The sequence below is a fragment of the Podarcis muralis genome, chromosome 3, assembly GCF_964188315.1.
Source record: "Podarcis muralis chromosome 3, rPodMur119.hap1.1, whole genome shotgun sequence".
In the NCBI taxonomy this organism is placed as follows: Eukaryota; Metazoa; Chordata; class Lepidosauria; order Squamata; family Lacertidae; genus Podarcis; species Podarcis muralis.
In genome coordinates this window covers 95,950,782-95,969,803 of record NC_135657.1, presented here as the reverse complement: position 1 = coordinate 95,969,803, position 19,022 = coordinate 95,950,782, and the positions used below count along the sequence as shown (strand labels likewise).

General features: G+C 42.1%; 1 protein-coding gene across 3 annotated transcripts in view; it reads left to right on the top strand.

Annotated features, from left to right (window-relative positions):
- Nucleotides 1-19,022, top strand: part of SNTG2 (syntrophin gamma 2) — a 220,894-nt gene that overhangs the window by 99,713 nt on the left and 102,159 nt on the right. For all 3 annotated transcript variants that reach the window (XM_028722423.2, XM_028722422.2, XM_028722424.2), the window contains exons 5-6: nt 13,052-13,095; nt 13,205-13,246. In XM_028722423.2, coding sequence (XP_028578256.2) covers nt 13,052-13,095; nt 13,205-13,246 — 86 coding nt within the window. The remainder of the gene's footprint in view (nt 1-13,051; nt 13,096-13,204; nt 13,247-19,022) is intronic.

The window sequence follows — 19,022 nt, the reverse complement described above, 5'->3', positions numbered from 1 at the left end:
TCAATGGGATACTTGGTCTTCTGCCTGTAACTTTGCTGTTTTCTGTCAACACTGGCATTATCAGGCATTCTACACTATTAGAAAGCACCTTTCCAAGTTTGGACAGACTCGACAGAGGGTCCCAATTGTATAAGCAATTATGAAAGAGCAACATCCTATAATTGCCCCATTGCTTTCATTGGGTGATCCCAGCTCCACTTCCCCTGCTTGCGGTGTTTGTGACTATTAGCACCACTGTTTCAGGAATTCTACTCCCTCTCCAAACACATTTGCCATTTATTTTTAAAGAGAATTCACACCTCTAGCGCAAATGAAATTCATTGTGAGTCACAGTAGTACATCTCAGGGGATTCTCTGAAGATTCGGTGGCCATGCTTTACATCTCTGCGTACTACTTCAGCTTCCAAAAATGTGCAATCGTGACAAAGTAGGAATCTGAGCAATCTTCAGAGACAATTTTCACTCTTGTTGTGTTTGTATATTCCTACACAAACCTCAAATCCATTTAGGGGTGTGTGGAATCATGTTAAGAAACAGTTGTTAGCAATCTTTGAAAGGAGGTATTATTTACTATTAGTCCATACTTATATAGAAAAGAATTAGGGAAAATATTGTGGTAAACTTCCAATAGTTTGGAAACTGGGATAACACAGCAATGAGGCACAGACCTTGAAAGAGATACGTGAGAAATGAAATTCAAGCAATGCTTCAGGGTATCGACATTAGACATGGGTACATGACTAAACTTACCGATACATACAAGTTTTTTAAGTTAATAAATACCAAGGAGCCTATTATTGTGAAGTTGTCTGTCTAGAGAGGAACATAGTCTTGTGAGAATACTCCTATAAAAGAAATAACTGTTACTCAAAGCAAATACATTACACTGACAGGATAATGTGAAGCGTTGGCGTCCATACTATGTGGGGAGGGGGGACACTTCTCAGTAAAGCTATACTGTCTAGGACAGTGATGGCCAAACTTGTCCCTCCAGCTGTTTTGGGACTACAGTTCCCATCATCCCTGACCACTGGTCTTGTTAGCTAGGGATGATGGGAGTTGTAGTCCAAAAACAGCTGGAGGGCCAAGTTTGGCCACCACTGTCTGGGTCTAGGACAATCTTTGCTTCTCCCCACCCCCCATCTTCTAAGCAGCTTAAATTTTCTAGAAATTGTAATGCAACTGTCTTATTTTTGGAGAATTTGAAAACAGAATTAATGAATGAATATGGGACTAGAGTATATGCCTCATGTATATTGTGATAAAGGACCATATTTTGCACATGACCATAAAGCTGTGTTCATGCTCATTTCTGTCTAGGGCACTCATGTTTTCAGGTTAAAGAAGGGCTATACCTGGACCTCCATGCCCCGGTGTTGCATTGCTGTACTAGCTCTGCCTGATCTCTGGTGCTACATCAGTTTGCTAGTTCTCTGCTCCGGTGACTGCTAGTTCTCTGCAAGGCAAACCTTTTTCATGAGCTACTTGCAGGGGGATACATGCAATAAGAATTGAACAGGGTTCCAGACCATACGAAGTTGCTAGCAGGCCTGTTCGTGAGGCAGACTGAGGCAGCCTTTGGCGGCAGAATCCAAGGGGCACCTTCCTGCAGGCATGCCACACACCCCACTGCAATGTCTTCTGGGTTCTGGTGCGATCTCGCGAGAACCCCACAAAAACATGGGGCTCTCTCAATATCTCACCAGAATCCACATCCTTGCAACCTTGGCAAGTGAGGCTTTGGCAGGGGTGGTAAAGGGGTGGGCAATGCACAGCGCATGCATACAGCGGCAAGCTCCCCATTTTGCCTCAGGCAAACTCTTGGCTTAGTGTATTAAAGGAAAGCATAGATATGCTTGGGTGCAATGGAAACCTAGTGGAATGGAGAAAAACAGTGAGACATTCCGATGCTACAGGATAGACAAGGAAGAATTTACTGGAGGTGATGTTGCTCTATACATCAAAGAGAGGCATCGAGCCCAATTAACTATGTCCTTCTTGTGGGCTTCCCATGCATATCCACTTGGCCATTAGAAGCAAGATGCTGGAATAGATGGGAATTGCTCTGATCTAGCAGGTTCTTGTGATCTTCTTAAGTTTTATGGTGCTGCAATGTGGTTTTAGTTGAATTATGGTTACGATTGTGTTGCATGAAATTTTGTACATTGCCTTGAAAGGCCAGTTCCACCTCGTAAAGCAGTATATAGATTGGTTAATAGACAAATAAATGCCAATTTGAATATGTGCTGTCATCTGGAAATTTCTCCTCACACCACCATGTTTTGCAACTTCTGGAACTAGTTTCCTACTCTTGCTATTTCCCTTTTTCGGTGTGTCCAATATTATTTTATTTTGTTCTACCCCATTTTCCATAAGGAGGTTGAGAGATGCTTATCAAAGCTGGCCAGCACTTAAACTGGCTCTATTTCTGTGTTCTGCACCCTTTTAAAACATCTTGTTTCCATTTGCAAATTCTGTCTGTGACTAAGGGTATACTTAGCACAGTTGCTTCAATCAGCAGTTCTTATTGTGCATTCTCAGAAACCAGAGGTAGCAAAATCCAGCACGGAGGGAAAATCTGGCACCACACTTTTAAAACCACATAGAACTTAAGCAGCTTGGAGAGATGAGTCCTTTGGGAAGGTTGGAAGCTTCATAGTACTGTTCACAGAGCAATTGTTGGGCCCTATACAAGACTGTTGAAAGGTTCAGGAGAGTAGCCCCTTGATTAGCAGAACTCCTATCTTCTGCAGCAGGGATAGGAAATTCATCACTCCTCCAGCTCCCACCAGGCCCAGGTGCCTGGCTAGTGGCTGGGTTGATGGGAATTGTAGTCCAGCAACATATGGAGGCTCACAGGTTTCCCATTGTGCTCTTCAGCTTCTCCAAAGAAGTACTCTGTAGGTTTTTCTCTGTTCCCACTTCATTTTGTCTAGGTTTGAAGAAGCTGCCCAGTTCAGCAATCCACATTTCAAAAAAGCACAGGATATAGGAGCGGGGTGGGGGAAAGCAATCATCACAGTTTCTCCAGTTCCATACCCCTGACCTGCCTTCAAAATGGGCTTCCCATTTTGGGGTGCCATGATCTCTACACAGCACCCAAAAATGTGCAAAATCACAGAGCCCCCAAACATGTGAGATCAATGAGTTCTGTGCTCTTGTGCAGTTGATGTGACTCACATGAGAGCACAGCCAGGAAGATGTACGGTACATCCCATTTTTCGGTCCAAAAATGTTGAAACGTATGTAGATTCACTAAATATTTCATTTTGCTTTTAATACAGGTTTCCGGTTTAGATTCCTTTGGACATTAAATCATTACAAAACAAAAGTTTAACAGAATAAAAGTAGTACAAGGTAACATACATATAAATTAACCCAAACACAAATAAAGCTTCAACATGAACTTTAAATGCTGATTTGCTTGCAACATGCCCCCTTTACACAAATATTAAAATAAAATGAATGTGAAACCTAAGTGAACAAAAGCATTCTTTTAATGCAACCTCCACAGAGATACTGTCTTGTACATGGCATAAAAATAGCATGTGAGGGAGGAAAAAATGAATGTTTCACCCCCTCAGTAAATGAGCTAGGTGGAAAAGAAGGAAGAAGAATGCTTATACTGTAAGCTGACAGCGAAATGTAATAAGGGAGCAGCTAAAATGAAACTGCGTGTTCTAGAGAAAAGTTGTTTTAAAAAAGAAACTGGAGGTGTCTGGATAGCCTACCCAAACCAAGCCTGAAAATAGAGGGGGAAAGTCATAGCAACATGTTGAAGGCAACTTTTTATGTGGCTCAAGCCTGGTTGTTTCATTTTCCTAGTTATGTATGTGTACACACAACTATTGGACGGGCTGCAGAAATTCTCTTCTAAGCCACGCAGTCACAGAATTTTGACACCATTGTGATGATGCTCTTTTGCCCACTATCCAATTTCTGTAGAAGTTGCAGGCTTGCAACGTTCTAAACCTTTCCAGTTCCACTGTGCCCTTATCTGATACAGCAATGTGGAGTCAGACAAGCAGCAAAAATGATATGAAATGAATTCTGTTGAAACTGAGTGGTGAATATAGTTCACTAAACTATGCCAGAGGCTATTTGTTGCAATGGGCACCCCCCCACACACACACACCCTGGGAATCAATTGAACATGCTGGCTTTTAGCAGAGCTATTTCTACTGAATGCCAAAACAGATGATAGATGATAGATAGATAGATAGATAGATAGATAGATGATAGATAGATAGATAGATAGATAGATAGATAGATAGATAGATAGATAGATGATAAATAGATAGATAGATATTAAAACTGTTATATCTGTTTTAATATATTATATGTTATATCTGTTTATTTAAAATATTTATTAAGATTTTTTAACAACCAGAACAACATCAAACAGACAAGAAACAAGAAAAGATAGAACAAAACTCCAAGAAAAAGAAGAATAGAAAAGAAAAATACAAATAAAATATCAATACTCATAAATTATGTTTTCATAAACTTTGGACTTCCTCACACCTCCCTTGCCTGCGTTCCCAACAATATAGTTATATGCAGCAATTTGTTACCTTACTTCCATTCTTATTTTATAAATCTCAGGTATTCAATTTCGACTTTTAACTTGTATTTATCATAAATTCAACTCCTTCTATTGAACCAATATTACTTCAAATTTCAACGTTACCTTAAACATCATATGTTCTCATATACCTTACAATAATTTTACTGTTGCCATGTTACTTTCATTTGTGCATTCTCCTAGCATTCATATAATTTGTAATGTTTTTGTAAATAGTCTTTAAAATTTTTCCAGTCCTCTTCCATCGTCTCTTCTCCCAGGTCTCAGATTCTGCCAGTCATTTCAGCCAGTTCCATATAGTCTATCAGTTGCGTCTGCCATTCTTCCAGAGTGGGCAAATTCTGTGTCTTCCAATACTTTGCGATGAGAATTCTTGCTGCTGTTGTCGCGTACATAAAGAAAGTTCTATCCTTCTTTAACACCCCTTGGCCGACAATGCCCAGAAGGAAGGCCTCTGGTTTCTTAAGGAAGGTATACTTAAATACCTTTTTTAATTCATTATAAATCTTTTCCCAGAAAGCCTTAGCCTGTTTTAATATATTATATGTTATATCTGTTTAATTTGGGGGAAAATGTCACAATCATGAAACACTAGTGCTGAATTCTTATTTACTCACTGTGGTCCTGGTCTTTGTGAGATGCATTTGTTAATTTTAAACATTTTAAAATTCATTTATGCATGGTATAGCAGTACGAGAATGAACGTACCCTGTTTGCCCTTGTCTGGACATCATGGCATGTTGCTATCCTGTGGGGTTATTGTCAAGGAGAGGGTGAGATTCAAGGGGGTAGTTACCTGATCAATAATTGGAAGAGAAACGGAATACAGGCCCCAGCTGGAATAATGGGTTATTTGTAATGTTAAAGGGTACAACTTCAAGGAACAGTTAATGGGTTATTCATACTGTTTCCAACAAGGATATTTGGGATCAACTCTTACATATGTATCCATGACATAAAAGACAAGCAGGCATCATCTGATATTTGAGGGTGGAGTTTATAAACTTGGCAACTGCTAGTGTCGATTTGGCCCAGGGCATTTCTCTTATGACAGTGGCAGCCGGATTTGGCCCTCCAGCTGTTTTAGGACTACAATTTCCATAATCCCTGACCACTGGTCTTGCTAGCTAGGGATGATGGGAGTTGTAGTCCAAAAACAGCTGGAGGGCCAAGTTTGGCCACCACTGTCTGATGAAATCCTACCTAATGAAAGAAGATAGCCTTTTTAATGGTTCACATGGGAAATTCTCAACAGGTGGGCTTCTCAGCTGGAGTCACTCGGGCAAGTCTTCAAGATTGTAGATCCCCACATTGTGGCCCAAGCCATTTTTGGCATGTCACAACCACAAATCGGAAAGCCCTGATAAAACGCACTGGGGCAAACAAAATTCCCTCCCCTCCAATAAACTTGTGGCAGCTCTACTTTACAAATCAGGTGTTCAGATTACATTTTATCGTACGAGGAAGAAGTGTTGTTGGTTTTTTCCTTTGTGCGCTGCACAAAAGATGCCTGTGATTAGAAACGATTTTGTATCTAAGATATCAAGGGCAAAATGTGGAGCCACAAAAATAACTGCAGGAAAATTAATGAGTTGATAGTACCTGTTAATAATAAATCGTGTTTTTCTTCATTTCATCTTAAGCTGTGTAGCTCAGTAGGAAACATCCCTTCCATTACCTGATCACATTCAGTTCTGCCCTTTTGTTTTTGCGTATCTCCTTCTCACTGTCTTGAAACAAGAAATAATAAGATCTCTGGTCGGCCTCCAGTGCCATCTTTTGAATAGAAAGATTGAAGACTCCAGTCTGCCTCTCTTTTATTTCCTTATAAAACTTTAAATATTCATTACTTCCATGGATTCAATGCCACATTATTCAGTTCAGTAAGCCTTTTACCTGTGGTATTAATCATGTCCATGTTGGTACTAACCTCCCTGTTCTCAGATATTAGAATGCATTTTAGTTGCTTGAGATGAGGTTTTCTTTCTTTGCCCAAAGTAGTGGGCAAAGTACTTCGTGGAAGTAATGGAAGTAAGAAACCTTTTTAAAAAATAAATAAAAGGTCCACTTCCTTGAATTGTTATGGTTAAAAACAACAACACAGAGTTGACTTTTTTTCCCTTGTAAAGCGAAAGTAGCATAAAACCATAGTTTGACATAAGAGAATTCTAAAAAGCTTTACATTTTGCGTAGAATTTATGGAGTCATGTCAGCTGACTGTTGCTGCCAGCAGCTCCTCTTGAGATAAATCTCTGTGCCACTTTAAAAGAGAAGCAGTATAACACATGAATATTCTTAGCATGGAGTATGGCTTTACAAAAATGGTATTAATAGACAGTCTCCATTTTAGTTCTTGGTGTTTATCTGTTGCATCATGCGTTTTCTACGCAATGAAAGAATATGTGTGCAAGGCTGCTGTTTGTTAAATACAGAGAGCCAGCGTGGTGTAGTGGTTAAGAGCAGTAGACTCGTAATCTGGTGAACCGGGTTTCCTTCCCTGCTCCTCCACATGCAGCTGCTGGGTGACCTTGGGCTAGTCACACTTCTCTGAAGTCTCTCAGCCTCACTCACCTCACAGAGTGTTTGTTGTGGGGGAGGAAGGGAAAGGAGAACATTAGCCGCTTTGAGACTCCTTCGAGTACTGATAAAGCGGGATATCAAATCCAAACTCTTCTTCTTCTTCTACAGATCTACTTATGAAGAAAGTAGAACTTTGTAATTTATATGTTATCGCCTGAGGGTTCATTATGCTGTTACAGAATAACTTAGCAGGTCTTTGCCTGGCCAGTGGCAGGATGGAAGAACAGCATATAAACCGCTCTGAGCTTTCCCAAAGGAAGAGGGAAATCTATGTGTAATAAACAGTGTATTGTTCCAGGAGCCTCTAAATCATTTATGAGCTTCATTTCACACTTTGGTGTTGTCAAAGTTTATTAAGTTGGAAGACTTAAAACTGTAATCCTTTCCCCACTTTCCCCTTCAGTGCTGTTTGAAGTTAATATTGCGGGTATTGCAAATTCATACTATTGTTTCTTTATCGCCACTATAGCAAGCTTATGTTTGAGCACCATACCAATATAATAACCATGATGCGGTAAATAAAGTCTATGGAGCTGTGTTTTGATTGATGTGCCATCTGGGGGGAAAACAGAATGCAGCTACAAGATAAAATACGTTTAAGATAAAATGATCAGATTGGCAGCATGAGTTTTTCCATTATCCAGAGGTAGCAAGAAATCACAGGAGAAGCATCATCCTATTAATCCATGATAGCTTCAGCAGCAGAAACAGCTCTGTCTTCCTGGCAGGCAAACTTTAGTTTTTAGTCTAACTTGAAAAGTCAAAATTTGGATGAGATGCCATGTAAGGTATTTGGGAATGGCTGTGTATTGCTCATGCAGTGGATTTGGGGGGGTGACCATGTACCTGTGTTGCAGAAGTACTCTTCTGTGGTTGCCTCTGAGCTGCAGCAGGTACAGTGAACAAGCACTAGGTAACCACTAGAGAGTTGGATCTGTGTTCCAGTTATGGATCTTAATGTTCAGACTTCTAAGCTCTGGTGATTGCAAGGTGGCTTTTAAGACTACATGGTTCTGCACATTCAGTCATACAGAAGTAAATCAACTTGTATGTTTATAACAGTCACAAGCTGCAAGGATGGCAGCATTGGGATCAGTGGCGTAGCGTGGGGGGTGCAGGGGGGGCCGGCCGCACCGGGCGCAACATCTGGGGTTAGGGCAAATCCACAGGTTAGGGGGCGCAAATCCACGGGTTAGGGGGCGCAAATTACTTGCCTTGCCCCGGGTGCTGACAACCCACGCTACGCCACTGATTGGGATGAACCATTGTTGGCATGCATTCTGATCTCTCTGGTGGAAGCTATTCCATGGGCCATTTTGGACAATGCAATCCCAACTCTACCAGCCAAAGTTAAGTGCTTTGAAGGGAAAAGACTTAAGTACTGAGAGCCAGCATGGTGTAGCAGTTAAGAGTGATGGACTCGTAATCTGGTGAACCGGGTTCACGTCCCTGCTCCTCCACATGCAGCTGCTGGGTGACCTTGGGCTAGTCACACTTCTCTGAAGTCTCTCAGCCTCACTCACCTCACAGAGTGTTTGTTGTGGGGGAGGAAGGGAAAGGAGATTGTTAGCCGCTTTGAGACTCCTTAAGGGGAGTGAAAGGCAGGATATCAAGTTCTCCTCTTCCTCCTCCTCCTCCTCCTCCTCCTCCTCCTCCTCCTCCTCCTCCTCCTCTTCTTGTTCTTCTTCTTCTTCTTCTGTGGGAAAAGACTTAAGGCCTGATCCTATGCAGAGGGTAAGTGCATTTATTGAAATTAATGAGTTCATGCACACCTGTATAGGATCCAGCTATTAGCAGCGTCTGATTTTTCCTGTTGGAAAATTGGAACTAAAAGTGCTTGACCTTTGGTTATATCTTCTGGCTGAAATACGGCTCGGCTCTGGTCATTGAGAATCAGTTGCTGAAGTATTGCAAGAACTTCATATAAATACAGGGGAGTTGTTTCCTGGTTGAGCTACTTTGCACATAACCCTAAGCCAAACCATGACTTAGCACAAGCATCCAGACTTCAGGAGACTTTGGCCACTGAACTGCTGGGAGCTAAGCCATGGTTTGCCAGAAGAGCAATGCTGAAGGGAAAAGACCAGTGTATGACCACTGCCTGTCAAGTTGAGAGTACTGCATTAGATAGACCAGCTTAATGTACAGTATCTATGCAAACGGTATTCCAAAAGCAAAAGAAAAGAGCAAATTCTGGTAAGCGCGCATTAGAGTTTACTCATAACATTTCCAAAATTCTCATACTGCTTTCTTTTTGCGCTGTTGATCAGATTTTGTTTTCTTTACCATCTGTCATGCCTACATATAGTAATTTCTTGGAATGCAGTAGAACCGAAGAACTAAGCATATTGCCATGCTTTAAAATATAGCAGTGTGAAACAAAATGAGAGAAAAATATAACCTTACCAAGAGGACTACATTAGACTTTAGGAACACTCTGTATTCTTTCAGTATGGCAGACATACAGTTTTTGAAAGATGTTTTGATTCAGTTTGAAAAGCCTCTGTATTCCTAATAACACACTTTTAGCACAAAAGAGTAGTAACTGTGCTTTCCTAGGGTACAATTTATGAAAAGGCAGCTTGGACTTTACTGTAGGACACTCAGTTGTATTCATTTTGCTGTGAAAGACAATTTTTAAAAAGATTTTTTAAAAGCCTTACTCATGTTGTTTGGGTTACAGTTTTTTGTGTTGTGCTTTTGTTTACCCAATAACAGAAATAACCATAATTCAGCCCTCTAGTATGTATCTGAGCCATTTTTCAAACTTTCAGAAAACCATATTTCTAGGCCACTTTATTCCATGTCTCACTTTTCTTGATATAGAAAGCCAGAATAAAAGCACCATTATGTAGCAATCTTTTTTTTTCCTTTTTTTTTTGGTAGTGGGAGCTAATCACAAACTCCTGCCAATCAAACTGTACAGAATGTACTTGTTTTCCTCAAAAGAAAAGGAACAACTCATCAATGCACGGTCACGTACATCTTAAATAAGGGATTTTTTTTTTCAAGTTCTTCTCATACGCCATGGAATACATCCTGGGCTTAGGAAAATTCCTGTAAGAGAATAATTCTCTTGCCATTATAAAGCAACATCAGAGCCTTCAACAGTGGCATATTCTGTAAAGTAGAGAAGTTTGTTAAAAAGAGAGAAAGTGGGACATGCTCTCAGCCATGAGATTTGAGTGGTTTCCCTAGCTCATGCTTTTTGGATGCATCAGCCTGGTTGCCAGTGGCATAGGGACAGTTTGCCCTGAGCGCAAAATCCTTAGGGGTGCCAAAATTTCAAAAGGAAAACAAATAGCATAGTAAAAAATAGATAGGTAGATAGATGGTAGATAGATAGATAGTGTTAGAGGTATCGGTTGGTTGCTCGAGAGCAATCAGGCAATATGCCTCAATAGTCTGTTCTAAAGCTTTCTTATTAGTGATAAAAACCTTTAGAATGCAGAGCGCCTATATTCCGTGTCTTGCTCATTCACTTGAAAAATCTGAGAGTGGGCGGTCCTTAAACCTTCCCCAGCAGAGTAGTTTCTTAACGCCTAGTCTGCGCCTCCCCTCTCTGCACGGAAGCTTACTGCGCAAGGAAGGCTTGGGTAACGGGGGACCTCCCTCCTCCCCGCTTTGCTCAGGCAAGGTGTCCTGGCACCGCCTTGCCTCGTCCGCCCCCTGCATCTCCTCTCCACTAGAGGCGTGGCTACCTTCCTCCGCTGAGGAAGTGCTGCTTCCCATGATCTTTGGGGGCTCTCTGTAATCCATCCGGCTTTTCCCCTCTCGCCCCTGAGCTGATGGCAGTTCCCTGACAGATTGATAGATAATTAGATAGATAGACGATAGATAGATGATAGATAGATAGATAGATAGATAGATGATAGATAGATAGATGATAGATAGATGATAGATAGATAGATGATAGATAGTACACCCTCCCCCTCAAACAGAAAATCTCCCAATGTTCACGTGGGTAGATTAAGCAGCAAATTTGGCTGATAGCCTTTTACTAGGGCACCCTCTGCACGGGTTTTAGAAAGATACCCATTCCTGACCAATCTCCTGTCCCACTCTCTGCCATGTTCGATGCTCATGGGGTGCCATGGCTGTCACATGGGTAGGTTGCTGAACTCCTGTTCCTTTGATCCAGTGTATCAGCGGTGCTGAGGATATTCGCTTTGCTCCAGGTGCTGGCAACCCACGCTACACCACTGCTGGTTGTAGTAATTCTCAGATGACTTCAGTGCTTTGTTCCAGTTGTGGGGATGGGGTATTGCCATCCTCAAAACATAAGAAAGAGCACAGGACTACCTAGTCCAGCATCTTGTTTCACACAGTGGCCAAACAGATACCTTTCTGGGAAGTCCGCAAACAGCAAATGGGGACAATAGCCCTCTCTGACTGTGGATGCCTGGCAACTGGTATTCAGATGCATTGTGCCTCTGTTCCTGGAGACAGTATAGTCATCATACTTAGCAGCCATTCATAGACTCTTCCTCATTAATTTGCATAAATACACTTCTGGAGCTATCTGTGTCAATCCTTTCATCTGCCTATCACCTGCTGGGAAGGAGAGCAAATCCTGGTTCACTGGAAATGAATCATGAAGCGGGGTCCTCCTCCCGTATGATTTCTATATTCACATATTTAACAAAGCAGAATGGTAAGATACCACCAGGAAACAACTTCCACTCTGTTGGTGGTAAGTCTGAATGGGGACGTATTTTCTTCCCACTCCTGCTCAACACTTAAAAGGGTCTCACAAGCTCGGAGCCCTGGATCTGCTAAGTTCCCCAGAGCACCAAATTTCCTAGGGGGAAACGCATTGGGTCTTGGGAGTTGTGGGCCTGCAGTTTCCCAAGGGCACCTGATGTTAAGTATGGAAATCAGATTTCCTTGGGGTTTCTGGTGACTTGAACGTTGCCATGGCAGCATTTGATCCCAGTGACAGGCAGAGGCATGGAGAAAGAAGAGAGAGAGAGATCCCGCCTACCATGTCTGCTGCTGCTATGACAGCCATTACAGCAGGAAGTGCCAGGGAAGAAGGTTTGGAGACTTACAGGGTGTTGGTAATTACATGAACACCCAGATTTTTGAAAGGAGGAGGGAGTCAGTCCAGAGTGAACCATCACTGTTCACTTGTAGGAAAACTGAGGGCAGCAGCACATCTCTGAACTAGACCGTAGACCTTGATTTATGCTGTTTTTAACTATTTCCTTTTTCTAATTAGAGCAATGTTCTAGGAAGCCATTGAAAATATGAGTGAAAATCAACAGTGCTATGATGAGAGACAAGGTTTTAAAAAACGTGTTTCTTAGAATAGGAGAGATTGTATGCTGCTTTAGTTATGCATGCAGCTGGCAAGGTGACATTCACATTAATTTCGTGTTGCAGAAACTTCGCAAATTACTGGTTGAAATAATATATCGGGTTACTCTATTCAGTGAAGTGGATTCAAAGTTCACACTAAATTGCTTTATTAAATTCTTTGTGCAACCTCCTTGATTAAAGCAGCCTCTGCACATCTTTTCAGGAGGAAAGAACAAGGGAGGCAGAATTCCTATTTTACTGTCCTACCAAAGCTAATGAAAAATGTGAATTATATTTCCTCCATAATTTAATGAAATCCATCATTAGTGGGAAGTGACATTTGTGTTCCATATTAAATAATCTTTTGTGACTGGAAATCAGCCCTCTTAATTTCCTTAGAATTGCTACCAATCTATTTAGCTTTGCTGGGTGATTGCTATGCTGCTGGCATTTTTACAAGAGAGGCAGTTGTAGAAGTGACTTGTACAATAACCCTGCTTAAGACAAACTGCTGCAAGAAATATGTCCTTATTGTAAGTCTCTCAATTAATGTGTGGTTTTTCTTTTCTTCCAATAACTCTACAGCGGACCAGTCAGGAATGTTATTTATAGGAGATGCAGTAATACAGGTCAGTTTACTCTACACAACTGCTTCAAAAGTATGCTACTATTTTGATGCTTGTATAACATTCTGATATTAATCCGATATTTCAAATAACCATTTTGTGACATTTTTAGGTTAATGGCATAAACGTAGAAGGTGCCACCCATGAAGAAGTGGTAAGTTCTGCTCCTTAGATTGTTTCTTTACCACTGTTTCCTGTATGTTACTTAGGATGTTAATGTTGCTGTGTTGCCAGTGTACAGTTCTCAGCGCACTTTTTAAAGTTACGTAGCCATTTATTTATTTAATTGAATTTATATACCACCCTATACCCGTCGGTTTCAGGGTGGTTCACAGGATAAAATCAGAATACCTCGGGTTACAAACACCTTGGGTGACAAACACTTCGGGTTACAGACTCCGCTAACCCGGAAGTAGTACCTTGGGTTAAGAACTTTACCTTAGAATGAGAACAGAAATTGTGCAGCAGTGGCGCAGTGGCAGCAGGAGGCCCCATTAGCTAAAGTGGTACCTCAGGTTAAGAACGGACCTCTGGAACGAATTAAGTTCGTAACCAGAGGTACCACTGTATAAAACCACAAAGCACATAATCAAAAGAAAAACAACAACAACCCAATAACACACAAACACCAAACACATTTTAAAAGGGCATAGGATGTCAATGAAATCAACCAAAGACCTGGCTAAAGAGGAACGTTTTTGCCTAGCGCCTAAAGGTCTATAATGAAGGTGCCAGGCGAACCTCCCTGGGGAGAGCATTCCGCAGACAAGGAGCCACTGCAGAAAAGGCCCATTCTCGTGCTGCCACCGTCTGGACCTCTCTTGGAGGAAGCACATGAAGAAGGGCCTCAGAAGGTGATCTCAGGGTCTGGGTAGATTCATATGGAAAGAGGCGGTCCTTGAGGTATTGTGGTCCTGAGCTGTTGGCATATTTCTTCACATGGATGAAGTCTATACACACACACACACACACACACACACACACACACACTTATATATTTGTGCTGGCTATTCTGTTCACATGTGAGACCTCTACTCTCCCTCCCCTCCATCATGGAAATTAGGTAAGGAAGGGAGGAAGACACTCCCATTAACGCCATTCAGTTGCCACACATACATAGAAAAGAAGGAGCAGGGAACCTGTAACTCCTAAGAAACTTGTAATGAAAAAACATAATCAGAACTAATCATACAAATAATTGCTTAAATCACCCCATGTTTCTTTTCCTTTTCTGTTTTTCTTTTTTAAGACAATGGATCCACATTAGCTCATCCTGTCTAATTCATTAGCCAGTTTTGATATGCCTCTGCATCTACCAAGAAAGGCAGAACACAGAAAAGCAAAGTCCGAATTTGCAGTTAGTTGTGCCCACTTAAGAAATGGTAGATTAACTGAGGTTGGAGAAGGATATGTTGAAAAAATTGAATTTTAAACTGGGAACACACTTCTGTGTCGTCTATCAGTCCCTCCAGTATATTATATCCAGTATATCCAGGCTCACCACAGCTATCTGCCCATCACCCATTCCCACCATCCTTCTGAGTAATACCCCTCCCCACCTTCTCACTATATAGAAGGATCTGGCAACTTCTGTTTCAGTGTATCTGAAGAAGTGTGCATGCACACGAAAGCTCATACCAAGAACTAACTTAGTTGGTCTTTAAGGTGCTACTGGAAGGAAATTTTTTTGTTTTGACTATGGCAGACCAACACGGCTACCTATCTGTATCCAGTATATTAATTCATCTTCGATCTTAAGGTGCTTCTCTTGTTATTTTACCTGCATTATTTGCACTTAATACTGGTGCAGATTTACCATTGTCTATCTGGTACTTGGCTGCATCCCAAACTGCAAAGCATCATCACACTTTAGAACTTAATTGGTGGCTCAGCAACTAATTTTACACAGCCTGGAAGGCAAAATCCCCTCCAAGAAAAGAGGGTTGAATTGAAAGCCTTTTGAACACTGCAGCACACATAACTAAATCCTTCAATCTGTTGCACTTCAATTTCTGCTAAACTCTTCATACCAATGCAAAGATCAAGAGATGCACCTGTTTGGGTGGACAACAAAACATTCCTCAGAAGTGAGGAGACCAATGGGTTTCTCGTTCGGCTGAAGAAATCAAAGTGCAAGTCAGGTCAGGCAGCATGATGTAGCAAATTGCAATGCAAAGAAAAGACCACGTAAGCTGAAATAGGAAGGTAACACATAAAGCAAATCCAGCAATTTACAAAGCAAAGGCTTTGCCTCAGCAGAAGCAGAATGGCAGAGGACAGCTGTGGTTACTAGCAACTAAGGCTGCTTGCACAATCACCTGTTTATTAAGCATTTATTTTGACTTTTTGTGGGTAGGTTATTCCACCCTCCTTTTTAGGGTAGCATACAATGTTCCATACAATGTAGGGGACACGGGTGGCGCTGTGGGTAAAAGCCTCAGCGCCTAGGGCTTGCCGATTGAAAGGTCAGCGGTTCGAATCCCCGCGGCGGGGTGCGCTCCCATTGTTCGGTCCCAGCGCCTGCCAACCTAGCAGTTCAAAAGCACCCCCGGGTGCAAGTAGATAAATAGGGACCGCTTACTAGCAGGAAGGTAAACGGCGTTTCCGTGTGCGGCTCTGGCTCGCCAGATGCAGCTTGTCACGCTGGCCATGTGACCCGGAAGTGTCTCCGGACAGCGCTGGCCCCCGGCCTCTTGAGTGAGATGGGCGCACAACCCTAGAGTCTGTCAAGACTGGCCCGTACGGGCAGGGGTACCTTTACCTTTTACCATACAATGTTCCATCAATCCAGATTTTTTTGGGGGTAGGGAACAGATATTTTGCTCTACAGTTGTGTAACATGAATTTTGCTCCCCAAATACTGATAGGCTGGAAGCGACCTAGGTCGCAAATAGTGGTCTCAGTTCACAACTGGTTGCTTGCTTGCTTTGAATTTCAGCCCCTTGTAGTAAGGTGTAGTCGTTCTATACTGAGAGAAAATTGGACACCACTCATGGGCACCCCAAATCAGAAATACAAAAAAATCTGGTTTGTATTGTGAATTTGCCTAGCTCATGGTGCTCAGAAGCCACACAATAAGAAGTTCAATGTTATTTCCTTCATTCGTCTATAAAGTTCTTCTACAAAGATTATCCAGACATATAAAATGTGCTTTTAATTTAATTTAATTTAATTGTTGTCCATTCTGGACACCAATCACACACAGACTTCTAAGGTCTGAAGGAGCTGCAGAGAGGGAAAGCCCAGGAAGTTCTTGTGCCTTGAAACTAAGAATTTGTAAAATATCAGGAAATGTTTAGTTAGTCATAGTTTCCTGTTTTATCCAAACTGTGAAACCATAATTATCAACTTTAGCACAAGCCATGCTATTAAATATGGTTTGAAACTGGTAACCATAGTTTCCTAGTAATGGCAAACAGCAGCAGCAACAACAACAACAACTATGGTTAACTAAAGGTTTTCTGGTTTAATTGTTCATGCTTCAAAATGGAGTGTAATAGGTTTGTTTGTGCAGGCAAGAACCTCAATCCTATCGGTGCCGAGATTAAGCTGAGATATGATTATCCAAATCAGCTCTGAAGCTTTTCCTAACCCTTTTTTATGCATTCTATACCTATATTTATTTTACCTTTTAAGCTTAAAGTGGAAACAACATTTCTCTCTCTCAGTAGTTATAGTCTTGTTAAATGCAATTTACAGACTTCAAGAGCAACACATCCTGCTTGGAAAAGCCAAACACTCATTTTAAAAAATGCCCCTTTAACAGCACAGTTCTGGGTATGTCTGCTCAAGCCTAAATCTCATCAAGAAATGGTCAGCCCTAGTGTTAGTTTACATTTTATTTAAAGGTAAAGGGACCCCTGACCATTAGGTCCAGTCATGACCGACTCTGGGGTTGCATCTCTCATCTCGCTTTATTGGCCGAGGGAGCCAGCGTACAGCTTCGAGTCATGTGGCCAACACGACTAAGCCGCTTCTGGCGAACCAGAGCAGTGCACGGAAACGCCGTTTACCTTCCCACCGGAGCGGTACCTATTTATCTACTTGCACTTTGATGTGCTTTCAAACTGCTAGGTTGGCAGGAGCAGGGACCGAGCAACGGGAGCTCACCCCGTCGTGGGGATTCAAACCACCAACCTTCTGATCAGCAAGCCCTAGGCTGTGTGGTTTAACCCACAGCACCACCTGCGTCCCCAGCATTTTCTTCACACAGAGATATAAAGAAAATGAGAGAGGCTGAGAGAGACATAGAGAAAGGGGTGTCAAGAAGTGTGGCTGTGTACACACTTTACATGTGAAGGACATTTTTCCTTCAAAGAATTCTGAGCACAGTAGTTTATTAAGGGTTTCTGGGTATTGCAGCTCAATGAGGGGTAAACTATCGTGTCCAGAATCCTTTGAATGGGTGGTTGGGAAACATGCATTGAATGGGATTTAAAGTTATAGTGTGTGCACAGCATCAATGTGTGTGAGAGAAAAAGGAGTGTCATAGAGGGAGAAAAGGGGAATGGTAGAAACAAAGAGAGAGAGGAAAGTGTGTCATTTTGCCCACTATTCGCTCTGCCCACAACTGATTTTCCTGTGGGTCAATGGAAAAAGCAGGTATCAAAAAGAAAGAGGCAAGCAGTGGGTGAGAGAAATAAGCAGGAGAAGGGGAGAGCGAAAAGCAGGGGTGACTTTCCCCACTGTTGGTTCCAGTGGGCTCTTCCCATGGGTCAGTAACCCTTCATTGAAAACTGTGGAAGTGGCTCTTTTACAGGTGCCAATTAATATTTGTTCAGCACTTGTAAAAAATGCATTTTTTTATTTTGGGTGTACCTACACTTTAGGGACGCGGGTGGCGCTGTGGGTTAAACCACACAGCCTAGGACTTGCCGATCAGAAGGTCGGCGGTTCGAATCCCCGCGACAGGGTGAGCTCCCGTTGCTCAGTCCCTGCTCCTGCCAACCTAGCAGTTCGAAAGCACATCAAAGTGCAAGTAGATAAATAGGTACCGCTCTGGCGGGAAGGTAAATGGCATTTCTGTGCGCTGCTCTGGTTCGCCAGAAGCGGTTTAGTCATGCTGGCCACATGACCCGGAAGCTGTCTGCGGACAAACGCTGGCTCCCTCGGCCTATAGAGCATCCATGGCTGGACCTAATGGTCAGCTGTCCTTTTACCTTTACCTTTACCTATACTTTGGAGATCTCTTTCTCTATTTACACTAGCAAGCCACTTTTGCTGTGTTCCTTTTGGCACCAACATTTTTTAGACGACCCTGACCAGACACGACGAGGCTACATGTGTTTTATTAAAACTGTCAGTTTTAATCATCTTCGGGATATTTTAAATACTTATTTTTTATCAATAATTTTAATGCTGCATTATATATTTTTGTAAACCACATAGAGGTTTATCACAATCCAGTGGTATATATGTTTTGTTATAAACGGAAGAAAGGGTTCACCAGCCCTCATTTAATGCCAGTGACTAGTAAAAGAATCATGTGTCTGAGGTAGGCTAATAGGACAAACACTTAAAAGTGCCCTTCTGGATCTCGTTTCCTCCCCTAAGCCTGAAAGCAGTTTCTCTCAGACTTTAGAGCAGCTATCCCCAAAATCAGCCTTCCAGCTGTTTTGGGACCACAACTCCCATCATCCCTAGCTAACAAGACCAGTGGTCAGGGATGATGGGAATTGTAGTCCCAAAACAGCTGGAGGGCCGAGTTTGGGGATCTTGGAGGATCTTCTGTGAAGACTTATGCCTCACAGAGAACATCTTGTGAGGCTGAAGGGAAATGAGTGGCAGGCTGCCTTCAGGCCTGTGTCATACTTTCAGCAGCTGTGACTGTATATTTGCTAGCAGTATAAGAGCAATGCATGCATGGAACCTGCAGTATCCAGTGATTTAAAAGGTTTGGCGTATGCGCCCTTCTTCCTGTCCTTTGATTC